The 16942-nt window shown below is 40.8% G+C and overlaps 1 protein-coding gene and 1 long non-coding RNA gene across 2 annotated transcripts; both read right to left on the reverse strand.

Annotated features, from left to right (window-relative positions):
• Window positions 1-2588: 2588 nt before the first annotated feature.
• LOC135533009 (uncharacterized) lies at window positions 2589-6158 on the reverse strand. The gene is made up of 5 exons (XR_010454429.1): window positions 6001-6158; window positions 5238-5519; window positions 4940-5036; window positions 3046-3184; window positions 2589-2919 (listed from the first exon to the last, which is right to left on the reverse strand). It is a non-coding gene; the product is annotated as an uncharacterized LOC135533009 (long non-coding RNA).
• A 135-nt stretch (window positions 6159-6293) lies between these two features.
• On the reverse strand, window positions 6294-8144 carry LOC135533008 (natural cytotoxicity triggering receptor 3-like; the record flags this gene model as incomplete). The annotated part of the gene is made up of 3 exons (XM_064960415.1): window positions 6294-6538; window positions 7331-7678; window positions 8071-8144. Coding segments are annotated over 3 exons (667 nt in total), but the record flags the coding sequence as incomplete, so codon positions are not given.
• Between the last annotated feature and the right edge of the window lie 8798 nt (window positions 8145-16942).

The following is a 16942-nucleotide window of genomic DNA, read 5'->3' on the forward strand; positions in this document are numbered from 1 at the left end:
TGTAGCTTTACATTCTTAATAGCTGAAGCCAGGGACTTTTTCCCCAGAGGTTGACACAGAACGTGTCAGAGAGAACGTGATTCTCTTCTGTGGAGATCGAAACAGCGTTCATTCTGTACCATGTATGTCAATCTGCAACATGTTAATTACTTCAGTCTACAGGTATCTGAAGTGTTAGACAAGAGCATCGGGGGACAAAAACAGGTATTTACACACTGAAAGGTGTCAGACCAACACTTTGAGTGAAAACATGCTGTTTTATTGGTTGGAATTATGCTAAATGAGGTCATTGGACACTTTCTAGTCTCATCCCAAATGACTGATGTAATATGTGGGCCGAGGTGAACCCACAATGACCCTGGTGTTGCCAGCAGGATGAGCAGAGGAAGAATCCCCCTAAAGATTCAGTAGTTACTGAGTGTAACCTATAGGTGTCTATGGTAGTGTTCCATTGCCCAGGCCGGTGCAACAGTACCAATGTTCTAATGGTGTTACTCAGCTCTCCGGGAGTGTAGTCTCATTGCCCCCCTGTTGCACATATTTCTTATAGCCCAGCACTAACACACTTGACGCAACTTCTTAAGAGCTTGTTGATCGTTGCAGCAGTTGTGCTACTGTAGTGCTGGAGTAAAGTAAACAATTGTGCAATTCTTAGGGTCCTCAAACTCAACTCTGGACCTCGAAGCCGGTTCTACTGCAATGTTTCATTGTTGCCCTCTAATCAGGACTGATTTAGACCTGGGACACCAGGTGGGTGCAACTAATTCAGGTAGAACAGGAAACCAGCAGGCTCTGGACCTCGTAGGGTAAGAGTTGAGTACCCCCTGCCCTAGGGGGACCTGTGACGGAGTTGAGCAACACTGCCAGAATACATTCTACTTTGAGAGACAAGACAGCATACCGCCAGTTACTGGGTTGTACCGCCAGTTACTGGGTTGTACCTCCAGTTACTGGGTTGTACCGCCAGTTACTGGGTTGTACCGCCAGTTACTGGGTTGTACCTCCAGTTACTGGGTTGTACCGCCAGTTACTGGGTTGTACCTCCAGTTACTGGGTTGTACCTTCCAGTTCACTAAGGTTGTTTCATAAATAAAGTAGCTTTTGGCTATTTGGACCAGTTTTTGGGTTGTCAATCAGCTACATTTAGACACTTATGGGACCCGCCAGTTACTGGGTTGTACATTTAGACGGGCCACTCCTTCACACTCTGGTCTAGTCACATTAAGGTTGTTTCATAAATAAAGTGGCTTTTGGCTATTTGGACTTTTGTCAATGTGTCTTTGTTTTTGGTGGAAACAAGTTGAATATGGGCCCTCCTTTCTGTCAATCAGCTACATTTAGACACTTATGTCAATCAGCTATATTTAGACACTTATGGGCCTCCTTTCTGTCAATCAGCTACATTTAGACACTTATGGGCCCTCCTTTCTGTCAATCAGCTACATTTAGACACTTATGGGCCCTCCTTTCTGTCAATCAATGGGCCCTCCTTTCTGTCAATCAGCTACATTGATGCCTTTACTAGACTATAGGGATGTTTTTTATATGAATGCTTCCGCTCAGTGTTTGAGATCAATGGACACCCTTTACCATGGTGAGATGGATTTTAAACAGCGAAACCCTTCCGCACCACTGTACTTTGTATACCAGGGTTGGCTGGCCTTCTCTAGTCAAGCTCAGTCACTGTTATACTTTTATTTACAAAGCCGTTTTGGGTTTACTACCATTTTATTTGGGCATTTTTATTGTTCAGAAATGTAGTGGATACTCTCTTTGTTCGCAGGACTTTATCCTGCTAACTGTTCCAAATGTCCCAACTGAATTTGGTAAAAGGGCTTTTATGTACTCTGCGCCATCGTCTTGGAACACCTTAAAATACTTTTCAACTGGAAGAACTTGTCACATTGGTGTTTTTAAATCACTGATGAAGAATGTTGACTGACAGGTCAGGGAATCATTGTTTTTATTTGCGGTTTTATGATTTTGTTATACTCTTGTGGATTCTTTGGTTTTTACAAGATGACTTGTAGTTTTGCATGTTGTCTGTCTGTCTAATTGTGTAATGACTTGGTGCTGCCGATCTTGGCCAGGACGCTCTTGAAAAATATTTTTCAAATCTCAATGAACCCTTCCTGGTTTAAATAAAATATATCAGTAAGCAGGATCAAATGGAGGGGGAGACCGCCCTCTAGTGGCACAATGGCTCTGCTTCTCTAGACGGAGTATCAGAGCGGAGCAAGGAGCGAGATTCCCGAAACCTGTAGCGTCTGCGTTCTCGCCCGCTTCAATAACGCTCAATGTTGCGCTCAGTACATGCTGGTCCCAGCATGTATTCGTAGTCTACTTGTGTGCTGCTATAGCCCTTTGCTTTAGAGACTGTCATGGAGTTCACTAAATATTTTCATCAAGAAACTGATCAAACGCACAGGTGCTAAAGCAAGGTGACTTACAAAAATGAGGACCAAGAGCAAGAGAGTGCTGTGACTTAGAATTAAATACAAATTAAACAAATGACTTAATGCCTTTGAAAAGTATGATGGTGTACTTACTACGTGCACATGCTAAAAGAAAGGAACGAGTTGGGTAGATAACTGTCATTGTAGCAAAATATTTATAAAGTAAAATTCAGATCTCTTAAACGTTTAGTTCGTTTTTGTTCTATTTATACAATAGCCCTGGCATAATCCCACGTTCAATTAGCTTTCCGTTTTGAATGGGTTATTTTGCCTAAAAACCTTTTAGGCGTACCTATAGAAAATCAAATATACAACTCTAAATTTGATCATTTAAAAATTACACCCTTTTTAATAATTTTCAAACGGTTATATGGTGTTCACTTCTAACGCTATTTATGTTGAGGTCGCAGGCATAGGGTCTTCTTCCGCCAGACGGTCTTCAGCCAACAGTGTTTCTGACATTCTGAAAGGAGAGAGAGAACCAGATGTCACTTTCAACTGGGGGAACATGTGCACACTTTGGGAGAAAGGAAACATTATTGTGACTAACCCGTAAATCATCAAAGTTCTTTTCAAGGGAGAAACTTACAGCCAGAGTGTCATACTCAGGAGACATTGTCCTTTTATTCAGAGTCATGTACGTGTCATCAGACTGCGCCGTGTGTGTCGGTTTACCACAAGGTACCATCTGTGCCTCCCCGATAAAGTTCATTCCTCTTGGGGTTTTCCTGGAGAGAGTGACAGATGACATGTAGGAGTCCCAGGCCAACAGGCCATAACGCTGTAATATAGAGTAAAGGTCATGTAGTAGTCCCAGGGCAACAGGCCATAACACTGTAGAGTAAAGGTCATGTAGTAGTCTCAGGGCAGCAGGCCATAACACTGTAGTGTAAAGTCATGTAGTAGTCTCAGGACAACAGACCATAATGCTGTAGAGTAAAGGTCATGTAGTAGTCTCAGGGCAGCAGGCCATAACACTGTAGTAAAGGTCATGTAGTAGTCTCAGGACAACAGACCATAACACTGTAAAGGTCATGTAGTAGTCTCAGGACAACAGACCATAACACTGTAGTGTAAAGGTCATGTAGTAGTCTCAGGACAACAGGCCATAATGCTGTAATATAGAGTAAAGTTCATGCAGCAGTCTCAGGACAACAGACCATAACACTGTAGAGTAAAGATTTAGTAGTCATGTAGTAGTCTCAGGACAACAGACCATAACTGTGTAAAGTTTATGCAGCAGTCCCAGGGCAACAGGCCATAACACTGTAGAGTAAAGGTCATGTAGTAGTCTCAGGACAACAGACCATAATGCCATAACAGACCTGTAGAGTAAAGGTCATGTAGTAGTCTCAGGACAACAGACCATAACCTGTAGAGTAAAGGTCATGTAGTAGTCTCAGGACAACAGACCATAACACTGTAGAGTAAAGGTCATGTAGTAGTCTCAGGACAACAGACCATAACGCTGTAGAGTAAAGATCATGTAGTAGTCTCAGGACAACAGACCATAACACTGTAGAGTAAAGGTCATGTAGTAGTCCCAGGTCAACAGGCCATAACGCTGTAATATAGAGTAAAGTTTATGCAGCAGTCCCAGGGCAACAGGCCATAACACTGTAGAGTAAAGATCATGTAGTCGTCTCAGGACAACAGACCATAATGCTGTAGAGTAAAGATCATGTAGTAGTCTCAGGACAACAGACCATAATGCTGTAGAGTAAAGGTCATGTAGTAGTCTCAGGACAACAGGCCATAACACTGTAGAGTAAAGGTCATGTAGTAGTCTCAGGACAACAGACCATAACACTGTAGAGTAAAGGTCATGTAGTAGTCTCAGGACAACAGACCATAACACTGTAGAGTAAAGGTCATGTAGTAGTCTCAGGACAACAGACCATAACACTGTAGAGTAAAGGTCATGTAGTAGTCTCAGGACAACAGGCCATAACACTGTAGAGTAAAGGTCATGTAGTAGTCTCAGGACAACAGACCATAACACTGTAGAGTAAAGGTCATATAGTAGTCTCAGGACAACAGACCATAACACTGTAGAGTAAATGTCATGTAGTAGTCTCAGGACAACAGACCATAACACTGTAGAGTAAAGGTCATGTAGTAGTCTCAGGACAACAGACCATAACACTGTAGAGTAAAGATCATGTAGTAGTCTCAGGACAACAGACCATAACGCTGTAGAGTAAAAACGCACTTATTTTTTATATGCCATAATTTCCTAACTGGATTCTAAATACTTCGCCTCTTAGAAGCACAATAAGCTGTTCAATGATATGCTATGTCTTTAAAACATAGGTATCCTAATGGCAGGGTTGGGATCAATTCCATTCTGTCATTTCAGGAAGTAAACTGAAATTTCAATACTTTTCAATTAGGAACATTTGAAATTGGAATTTGGTTTACTTTCTGAATTGACTGGAATTTAAGTGGAATTGACCTCAACCCTGGTATCTTAATGGACTCACCTCTTCTTCAGTGTGCCATAGAGGATGACTAGCAGAGCTCCAGCTGCCAACACAGCCACCACCCCCACAACGGGAGCCCAGGGAAACACTGGTTTACCTGGGAGAGGACGAATTACCAGATAAAGACTCATCTACTCGCATCAGAACATTTAACCTACAACCCTGGTGAAGGTGACCACCTACAGAAGTTGACTAGTTGAGACCGGCCCACTAGGCCAAATATAAACCAGCCCATCTGACATTTGCCCGAACTACAGTATGGCCGGTCTATTCTGCCTTAATTAAATGGATATCTTACCTGTTACACTGAGATGCACAGTTGCAGAGTCAAGTGGTCCGTATTGATTCTCAGCCTTACAGAAGTACTGCCCACTGTCCTCATTGCTGATGTTAAGGATGATGTAACTCTGCCCTGATCCTGTTTCTGAGAACCCCGTCCGCTCTTCATTCTTCTTGTACCAGGTGTATTTGTCCACTGGTGGCTTGGCATCACTGCTGCAGGTCAGAGTCACTGATCTGCCCTCCACTATTTCCCCAGGGGGACTGACTGTGACTGACACTGAGGTGTTATTTGGGAAGTCTGGAGGAGAAAATGAAGACAGTTTGTGACATCTAGATTAACACCCACAGCTCATGTTGTGGTGACATTGAGCTGTTCATGGCATGTTATTTAGCACATGCTGACTGGGGTCCTTCCACTCCAGAGGGGGTTACTACGAAGCAAGGGTCAATGAGTTAGCCAGCTAACTAAATATTCTAAAATAATGTTTTATTAATAGAAAACGAGCTTAAAATGACATGGTCTAATTGACTGAACAACCAAAAACACACATTGAAGTTGAGCTTTCTTAATGAATCAGAAAATCAATGGTTATTTCTAGTTGTTTATCAAAGTTAGCTGTAGTATACCCCTTTGTTGTTTTTCAAGCTAATGCTAAGATGTAGGTCAGTAAACAAAGCCATATTTGGGTTGCTGACTCTCAGAACCAATAGATGATTTGCTAGTGACATAAACAGATGAAATTCATACATTTCTAATATCCTCTCTATACACTACTTACATCCCACGACAAGGATCACTGCCGGACCAGGGGAATCCTCTCTATACACTACTTACATCCCACGACAAGGATCACTGCCGGACCAGGGGAATCCTCTCTATACACTACTTACATCCCACGACAAGGATCACTGCCGGACCAGGGGAATCCTCTCTATACACTACTTACATCCCACGACAAGGATCACTGCCGGACCAGGGAATCCTCTCTATACACTACTTACATCCCACGACAAGGATCACTGCCGGACCAGGGGATCCTCTCTATACACTACTTACATCCCACGACAAGGATCACTGCCGGACCAGGGAATCCTCTCTGCCGCTCACCACACAGGAGTAGCTGCCTGCATCTTCCCTGCCTACCGGGTCTAGTTCCAGGTAGTTGGCCATAACCTTGACCTTGTTGGTGTAGTTCAAAGGCTGTTTGTCCCTGTACCAGGTGTAGGTGGGATTTTCACTCAATAAGCAGGAGCCACAGGTAAGGTCTGCCCATTCGCCGTCCAAAGCTAGGTCAGGGGTCAAATCAACATGGAGCCCTGGGTAGAGTGGGGGTCATTTTAATTTGAGATTTGATTTCAAACAAAATAGCTTTATTAGATCAAGTCAAACCCAGGAAAATAACAGACAGTAACATAAAGAATAAAACATTCTCCTCCCAAAGCTTCCTACAAGAATCTCCTATTTTATTGTTTCTTAAAATTACAGATGAAGCCAATGTTTTATTCAATGTGAGTAATCCGCTGATGGATGATGGACAGCGGAGATGATTGTCCGTCTAAAAGATGCATCTGCTTTTCAAAAAGAATAGAGGACCAAGTCACTCTTCATATAATTAATTAACATGCCTTTATTAGTATGGCATGTTCAATGGAAACAGAGTTGAAAAACTCTTACGCGTTTTGGCTGCATGGCCTTCGTCAGGGAAGTGGAAGTGATAATACAATGTCCTCTTTTGAACAGCTTTTTCCCCTAAAAAATAAGCTTTTCAAAAGAGGACATTGTATTATCATTTCGTTCTCTGATGAAATCCATGCAGCTGAAACGCGTTGGAGTTTTTAATCTTTGTTTTATATGAAGAGGGCCTTGGTCCACCTTTCTTTTTGATGACCAATTTACCCCTTTTACCAAAGAGCACCTTCAGTCTACCAACATCTACTATTGTGCACCTTAGCAGCGCTTCCCTTCTATTTCTATGCACAGGCTTTTGTCGGCCTTTGTGAAGACTTTGTGCGTATGCAACTCGTCCAAAAATAGCTGACTTGAGTTGAACATTGACGGACAGCGATTTTCTCCATATTCATGTGGATGAATTCATGCCGTGGCCTTACCTGTCACATTCAACCTGACTCCTGGATTCCCCATCCATCCCCCAGGATTCACGTCAGTCCCAAACAGGAAGCTGTAGGATCCTGAATCGCTCTCTCTCAGGTCTGTGATTCTCAGTGTACAGAGTTGGTTACTGTCCCCTAGATACTCCACACGGCCTTTGTACTCAGGGTTCAAATTCAGATCCAGAGACTCAGCACCAGGCACTTGACCTTTGAACCAGAAAGCTGTTGTGACTTTGTGACCCTTGGGAAATGTGTAAGAGCAGGGCATGGTCACAGAAGAGCCCTCTAAGGAGCAGACTCTCCTGGGGGTGTAAGTCACACTCCCGTTGTCCTGACCCAGACACCCTGAAACATAGGTCACACATCAGGATGCTGAATTGTAATTCCATCATTAATGAATTGACACTGAAGATGGTCACACTCTATAAACTATGAGAGGTCAACCTCTTGTGCTGAATGTGTTTTTTTACTGACAAACTAAAGAAGAAGTTCCAAGAAGTAAGAAGTACATTTGTGGTGTTGAAATCTATTCTAAGAGAGTTCCAAGTTTCAGAGAAAAATCACCAAAGAGAAGTACTGTAAGGTTTAGTTGTCAACTGGAAACTGTACGCACCCTATTTTCCCTGTATGACTGTACACTACTATATGCTCAACAACGTCATAAATCCAGATCATTCCTTTTCAGGAGGTAAACAAACAAATACAACTAAAATAATATTTAATCTCATCCAGTTTACCTGTAGTCACGAGCAGGATGATTACCAGGTTGGAGTACCAGGTAACCAGGTTACCAGGTTGAGTATCCAGCACCCTGCAGGAAACAATAAGAAGAGGATACAAGGCATCATTATCATCATCATGACAGAAACAATACTTCATGTACAGTATACTAACCAGTCAACATCATCATCATGACAGAACATACTTCACCAGTATACTAACCAGTCAACATCATCATCATGACAGAACATACTTCATGTACAGTATACTAACCAGTCACATCATCATCATGACAGAACATACTTCATGTACAGTATACTAACCAGTCAACATCATCATCATGACAGAACATACTTCATGTACAGTATACTAACCAGTCAACATCATCATGACAGAACATACTTCATGTACAGTATACTAACCAGTCAACATCATCATCATGACAGAACATACTTCATATCAGTATACTAACCAGTCAACATCATCATCATGACAGAACATACTTCATGTACAGTATACTAACCAGTCAACATCATCATCATCATGACAGAACATACTTCATATACAGTATACTAACCAGTCAACACATCATCATGACAGAACATACTTCATGTACAGTATACTAACCAGTCAACATCATCATCATCATATGCAGTATACTCAAAATAATATGAGAAGAAATACTATGATATGAAAAGTATGAGATGACACACAAGGCCTGATAAGAGGGACACCTGTTCAGAAGTACAACATACATAATACTAAATGGCTAATTAAACCTGCTTTTAACAAATCTTTCTATTCTAATACTACAGCTATATTTTTTTCGATAGTGGGGTCTTCACATCCAGACCACCACAAGGGACTATCAAATACCCTTCATGGTGATTCAGATCCTCCTACTGTGTGTGTATTTATACTACTGTGTGAGATCTCTAACCAAATCCTTCCAATGTATGTATTTATTTTAGTACCTACCAATGAACTAGTTGAACTTGAACAAAGAAAAAAATAATATAGAAGCACTCTTACCATGTTGAAACAGGAGTCCAGTAACAGAGACTCTTACCATGTTGAAACAGGAGTCCAGTAACAGAGACTCTTACCATGTTGAAAACAGGAGTCCAGTTAACAGTAACAGAGACTCTTACCATGTTAAACAGGAGTCCAGTAACAGAGACTCTTACCATGTTGAAACAGGAGTCCAGTAACAGAGACTCTTACCATGTTGAAACAGGAGTCCAGTAACAGAGACTCTTACCATGTTGAAACAGGAGTCCAGTAACAGAGACTCTTACCATGTTGAAACAGGAGTCCAGTAACAGAGACTCTTACCATGTTGAACAGGAGTCCAGTAACAGTTAAACAGACTCTTACCATGTTGAAACAGGAGTCCAGTAACAGAGACTCTTACCATGTTGAAACAGGAGTCCAGTAACAGAGACTCTTACCATGTTGAAACAGAGTCCAGTAACAGAGACTCTTACCATGTTGTTGAAACAGGAGTCCAGTAACAGAGACTCTTACCATGTTTGAACTCTTACCATGTTAAACAGGAGTCCAGTAACCATGTTAAACAGGAGTCAGTAACAGAGACTCTTACCATGTTAAACAGGGGTCTAGTGTTAGGAATATTATGATTAAGATGACTGAATAATATTCTAATTTTAAATGGAACTGTAACTAAGTAAACTTATACTCTGTTTTATTATATCTGATTAACAATATGAGTTCATAAGAAGGGATTGTGTGACACGGACAAGGAGTAATTAAAGTTAATGAACACCATTCCAACTAGGCAGAAAGAAATGGTTTGTGGATTAAGTAAGCAGATAAGGTAGTTAACCTATGGTTGAACCAACGAAACTGAGCTCTGGGGTTTTTAGATAAGACAGTGAGTTCACTTTTTTCTCTGCACCTCATGGATGTCAGACTAGAATAGATTATTTTTTTATGCCCAGGACGTCTTTGCAGTCTGTTTTATCCTCTAGGATGGGAAGCATAGTCATATCTGATCATGTTGAGGTGATCCTGGACATAAAACTCAACGGGGCAGTCAATCGCTCAAGACATTGGAGATTGAACACAACCATTCTTAAAGACCATACATTCACATCATATTTTATTACAGAGTTTAAAGCGTTTTTCTTTATTAACTCTCAATCAACAGATAACCCCTCGCTCCTTTGGGAGACCTGTAAAGCGTATGCCAGGGGTCTGATTATGTCATACACAGCCACTAAGAGACGGAAAAAGCGTGAAAAGCAAAAAATGTTTGAGGGTGAATTAGGAACTAAAGAGAAGGACGACATTAAAGCACCCACTCCTGCCCTATTAAAGGAAATATCAGTCCTTAGATCAACGTTAGACTCTCTCCTAACACAGGACGCTGAAAAGAAAATGAGATTTGTCAGGCAAAAGCTATATGAACATGGCGATAAGCCAGGAAAGTACTTGGCATACCTAGCTAGAAAGAGGGCTGACTCTCAGTCAATTGCTACTATTACTGACCCTGATAGTAATCATTTATTTAAGTGACTCATTTAAGACATTTTATACAAACCTTTATGCCTCAGAACTGCCAAAGGATGCACCTAAATTAATGGAGAACTTATTTTGTAAGATTGAGCTCCCTACTATCTCCGGAGAGCAGAGGTCCCTCCTTAATGCCCCTATTACCAAGGAAGAGATAATGTTATAATTAAGAATCTGCAAAATGGTCAGGCCCCAAGACCAGACGGGTTTTGTAGTGAGTTCTATAAAGAGTTCCATGACCTGATTCTTGAGCCATTGCGTGATATGTTTAACCACTCATTTTCAAATGACCAACTTCCTCAAACGCTGAGAAGCCAACATTTCACTTATTCTCAAAAAGGGAAAATGTCCAGAGTCTTGTTCCTCGTACAGACCAATTTCCCTTCTGAATGTGGATAGAAAATTGCTTTCTAAAATTCTAGCCACAAGATTAGAGGACTCACTGCCACTAATTGTGAAAGGAGACCAAACTGGCTTCATTAGGGGCCGTAAGTCATGCAACAATGTTAGGCGGCTTCTTAATGTAATTCAAGGCTACCAACAAAGTGCTGTGGATGGTCTTGTGCTCTCCCTAGATGCTGAGAAAGCATTTGATCGTGTGGAGTGGACAACTTTATAAAATGGGTGAAAGTTTTATATGATGACCCTCAGGCTGCTGTCCTTACTAATGGGCTAAGGTCAAATAGCTTCTCTATACACAGAGGTACCAGACAGGGCTGTACTTTATCCCCCCTCCTCTTTGCACTCGTTATGGAACCACTGGCCGAGGCCATCAGGGTAACGCCTGCTATACAGGGGCTGCTCATTGGTGATGTTCACCATAAAATAAGCTTGTATGCTGATGATGTCCTGATATTCATCTCTAGTCCCGAGACAATTACATCTCTTATTAATATTATTGAATTATTCAGCAAATTCTCAGGCTATAAGATTAACCTTACTAAGTCAGAGGCTATGCCACTTGGTAGCCTACACTCTGTTCCTAATACTTCTCCCCCCTTCCTTTTTAAACGGTCTCCCTCAGGTTTCATGTATCTGGGTATATTTGTAACTCCTAAATTCCAGCTAATGTACAAAGCCAATTTTGTTCCCTTGTTTGATACAATAAGACAGGATTTGGAGCGCTGGAACCCTCTCCCGATTTCTTTGTTGGGTAGAATATCCCTCTTGAAAATGAACATTTTACCTAGACTACTTTACCCAATCCAAATGATCCCAGTATTACTTTCCAATACAGTAATAAAGGATGTAAATGGATGGCTAAGTTCCTTTATATGGAGTAAACGCAAGCCAAGACTTAAGATGGCAATATTGCAGCTGCCAAGTTCTATGGGCTGCTTGGACCTGCCCAATATCAGGTTCTATCAATGGTGTGCCCACCGTTGTTATATTTCTGACTGGATCACAAATGATGACTCCTCTATTTGGTTAGACATTGAGACTTCTCTTTCAAAATACCCCTTACAGGATCTTTTATTCTTCAGAAGTTTCAAGTCTGTAGAAGATCACTGCAATAATCCCGTTACACTTAACACACTCAAAGTATGGAGGTCAGTTCAACGCTTCCTGGGAAGGTCCAAACTAACCTCTGCTCTTACCCCAATTCTTAACAACCCAGATTTCAGTCCAGGATTGCTGGATGCTGGTTTTAACTTATGGCTTAATAAGGGCATACGCAGGCTAAATGACTTATTTGCTGATAAGATTTTGTTGTCATTTGAGCAGATGGTCGAGAAATATCGACTCCCAAAGCAGGACTTTTCCGCTTCCTACAAGTAAGACATTATATTCTGAAGAGCACCACCTTAATTGGTAACCCTGATGTGTCTGTCATTGAAAAAATGCTTTTTTTTTCCCCACAAAGGAAAATGCCTGTAAGTCTGTTTTATGATACTTTAAGGTCCTTTTCTGCTGTCAACACACAGAGGGTGAAACAAGTGTGGGAGAAAGAATTGTCTGTTACTATTGACGAAGAGACGTGGGAGGACATTTGGAGATATGCAAAAACAATATCTATATGTAACCGTACTAGAGCAATCCAATTAAGAATAATACACAGATTGCATATATCCCCAAATCGCAGACATGCTTTTAGCCCCACTTCCTCTTCCCCTCAGTGTCTTAAATGCAAAACTGATACAGGCACCCTAACACATTGTTTATGGTCATGTACCAAAATACAAAGATACTGGTCTGGTGTTCTGCAATAAATTGAAAAGATCCTAGGGGTTGATCTAGAGCTGGACCCAGTTTCTTTATTGTTAGGTCTCCTAGTAGGCATGTTACTTCTGTGGGTAAAGGAGGCTTTACAACATCCTTACCTTCGCAGCGAGGAAAAACATCCTTTTACAGTGGATTAGTGACAAGGTTCCTTCTATTAAAGATTGGCATAAGATACTATTTGAATGGATGCCTCTGGAATATCTGACATGTACATTGCATTCTAAAACAGACCAGTTCTACAAAGTATGGGAACCTTATCTAAATTACCTAGAACCTGATGTATCAGCTATTATGCTGCAAAGATTCACTTAGAATGGCGGGGATCTATGTATTTCAGAACTACACTGTAAGTTCCATGTGTGAAACCTAACCTCTTGGTTTAAACTGATCTTTTTTGTTTAATTTCTGTTTGTAAGTTTGTTTAAAATGTATGTATTGAGAGAGGCAATGATGGTGATGGGGTGAGAGATGCACCGAGCGGGAAGAGGAAAATGATGTACGTATGTATGGTTGTGTATGTATGTGTGTGTGTGCGTGCGTGCGCGTATGTATGTGTATGGTTGTGTATGTATGTATTTGTATGTGTATATATATGCGCGTAGATATGTGTAAGTGGGTGCTGTTTTTCTTCTGTGTGCCTTGTCTCTGTTGTTGTATCTCTTAATATGGGTGAAAATTGTGATATTCCAATAAAAATACTATTACAAAAAAAAAGATAAGACAGTGAGTGCATTCCTAGGTTCTGTTAATTAGAACTGTCAGCTAAGTGGTGATCGATAATGTTGAGGGGTCAAAAGTTAATTCCGTTGTGATGTGTGTCCTGTGTATGTGCTAGTTGGTCAGAATGAACTTTGAATGAACTTTTAAAGTTCCCTATGTCTCGGTCGAGAGGAGGAGATTAATTTTAGAAGCAATGAAATGATGTTATTGTATATAAACTGTTGCTCGTGGTAACGTGGCAGCGCGCTCCGAGAATAAATACTTTTATCTTTTATTGATAAGACTGGTCTCCGTCTATTTTATGCAAACAAGAATCTTACAAATTCTCATAAAATAGATTAAGGGAATTCAATTAATTAAAACATATTAAATTAAATTACAGTAACACTAATAACAGACTCTTACCATGTTAAACAGGAGTCCAGTAGCATACTCTTACCATGTTGAAACAGGAGTCCAGTAACAGAGACTCTTACCATGTTGAAACAGGAGTCCAGTAACATAGACTCTTACCATGTTGAAACAGGAGTCCAGTAACATAGACTCTTACCATGTTGAAACAGGAGTCCAGTAACAGAGACTCTTACCATGTTGAAACAGGAGTCCAGTAACAGAGACTCTTACCATGTTGAAACAGGAGTCCTTACCATGTTGAAACAGGAGTCCAGTAACATAGACTCTTACCATGTTGAAACAGGAGTCCAGTAACAGAGACTCTTACCATGTTGAAACAGGAGTCCAGTAACAGAGACTCTTACCATGTTAAACAGGAGTCCAGTAACATAGACTCTTACCATGTTGAAACAGGAGTCCAGTAACAGAGACTCTTACCATGTTAAACAGAAGTCCAGTAACAGAGACTCTTACCATGTTGAAACAGGAGTCCAGTAACAGAGACTCTTACCATGTTAAACAGAAGTCCAGTAACAGAGACTCTTACCATGTTGAAACAGGAGTCCAGTAACATAACTCTTACCATGTTGAAACAGGAGTCCAGTAAATATCTTACCATGTTAAACAGGAGTCCAGTAACAGAGACTCTTACCATGTTGAAACAGGAGTCCTTACCATGTTGAAACAGGTGTCCAGTAACAGAGACTCTTACCATGTTAAACAGGAGTCCAGTAACATAGACTCTTACCATGTTGAAACAGGAGTCCAGTAACAATTCTACCATGTTGAAACATTTCCAGTCCTTCCCATGTTGAAACAGGAGTCCAGTAACAGAGGGTTACCATGTTGAAACAGAGGTACAATTAAGGAGACTCTTACCATGTTGTGGGTCCAGTAACAGAGACTCTTACCATGTTGAAAAGAGACTCTTACCATGTTAAACAGGAGTCCAGTAACATAGACTCTTACCATGTTGAAACAGGAGTCCAGTAACAGAGACTCTTACCATGTTGAAACAGGAGTCCAGTAACAGAGACTCTTACCATGTTGAAACTAAGTCCTTACCATGTTTTAACAGGAGTCCAGTAACAGAGACTCTTACCATGTTGAAACAGAGTTAAGTAGACTCTTATGTTAGTAAGAGAGTCTCATGTTGAAAAAGTCCAGCCAGAGCACCGTCACTAGAAAAGACATTATAGTGGAACTTCCTCTTTCTTTTTGTAGACTTAGTATTTCACGCTGAATAATTACCCCACAGCACAGTTTCAGTTGTAGACTATTTTATTTTATGTGTGTGTGTTCCTATTTTTGTGGGGACCTAAAATCAATAAAACAAGTACAATTCCCCATTGTGGGGACAGCACCTTCACTAAGAGACAAACTATTTTAAACTTAGGGGTTAGTTGGGGTTACAATTAAGGTTAGAGTTAGTGGCTTATTAGTGGGCAGTCTCATGAAAACCCCACAACACCTCACTAGAACTAACAGTGGTTTATTAGTAGACAGTATCATCAAACCCCACAGCACCTCACTAGACCTTATAGTGGTTTATTAGTAGACAGTCTCATGAAAACCCCACAGCACCTCACTAGACCTTATAGTGGTTTATTAGTAGACAGTCTCATGAAAACCCCACAGCACCTCACTAGACCTTATAGTGGTTTATTAGTAGACAGTCTCATGAAAACCCCACAGCACCTCACTAGACCTTATAGTGGTTTATTAGTAGACAGTCTCAACCATATGAGTGAAAAGTGGATAAGACTTCTTCTTCATCTTATGCTCTAATAACGCGAAGCTGTTTTATTCTGACTCTGTCCTTACAGAACTCATACAGAGAGTTAAAGAGGAACATAAAGCCAGTCTGAAGAAGAAGTTTAGGTTTGTGTTTGAAGGCACTGCAGAGGAAGAAACTCCCTCAACAGCATAAAAGTAAACCCAGTTACCAAAATTTACTGTGATAAATAACTACAAGAAACCGGTCAATTATATTAGCAGAGGTGATTTGATGATGCTGACATGTTGAAGTTGAAATGGTGCTGGAATAGTGAATGTAGCTCCTGTTTTCTTTGGGACTTCGGTAACTTTCTGTGATTCTAAATCAACAGTTGTTTACTACTCCCGGATCCGGGGGGATACAGCCTCAGGCTCATTAGCATAATGCAACGTTAACGATTTCTGAAAATCTCAAATGAAATGAAAATAATATGCCTGCTCTCAAGCTTAGCCTTTTCTTAACAACACTGTCATCTCAGATTTTCAAAATATGCTTTTGAACCATAGCAAATCAAGCATTTGTGTAAGAGTATTGCAAGCTAGCTTAGCATTTTGCGTAGCATTTAGCACGTTAACATTTTCACAAAAACCAGATAACCAAATAAATAAAATCATTTACCTTTGAAGAGCTTCGGATGTTTTCAATGAGGAGACTCAGTTACATAGCAAATGTTCAGTTTTTCCTGAAAGAATCTTTGTGTAGGAGAAATCGCTCCGTTTTGTACATCACATTTGGCTACCGAAACGAACCGAAAATTCAGTCACCAAAACGTCAAACTTTTTCCGAATTAACTCCATAATATCGACCCGAAACATGGCAAACGTTGTTTAGAATCAATCCTCAAGGTGTTTTTTCACATATCTCTTCATTGATATGCCGTTGCCGTGGAAGCCTGCTTTCCCCTCAGAATCCCATGGAAAAATACCAGCAGCTGAAAATGACGCACCAATTTCGACGGAGGACACCGGGCGGACACCTGGAAAATGTAGTCTCTTATGGTCAATCTTCCAATGATATGCCTACAAATACGTCACAATGCTGCAGACACCTTGGGAAACGATAGATAGGGCAGGCTCATTCCTCTCGCATTCACAGCCATATAAGGAGACAATGGAAAACAGAGCCTCAAAAATCCTGCTCATTTCCTGGTTGCCGTTTCATCTTGGTTTTGCCTGTAGCTCCTGTTCTAGGGCACCCACAGACAATATCTTTGCAGTTCTGGAAAATTCAGAGTGTTTTCT

Source organism: Oncorhynchus masou, unplaced genomic scaffold (genome assembly GCF_036934945.1).
Source record: "Oncorhynchus masou masou isolate Uvic2021 unplaced genomic scaffold, UVic_Omas_1.1 unplaced_scaffold_2154, whole genome shotgun sequence".
Taxonomy (NCBI): Eukaryota; Metazoa; Chordata; class Actinopteri; order Salmoniformes; family Salmonidae; genus Oncorhynchus; species Oncorhynchus masou.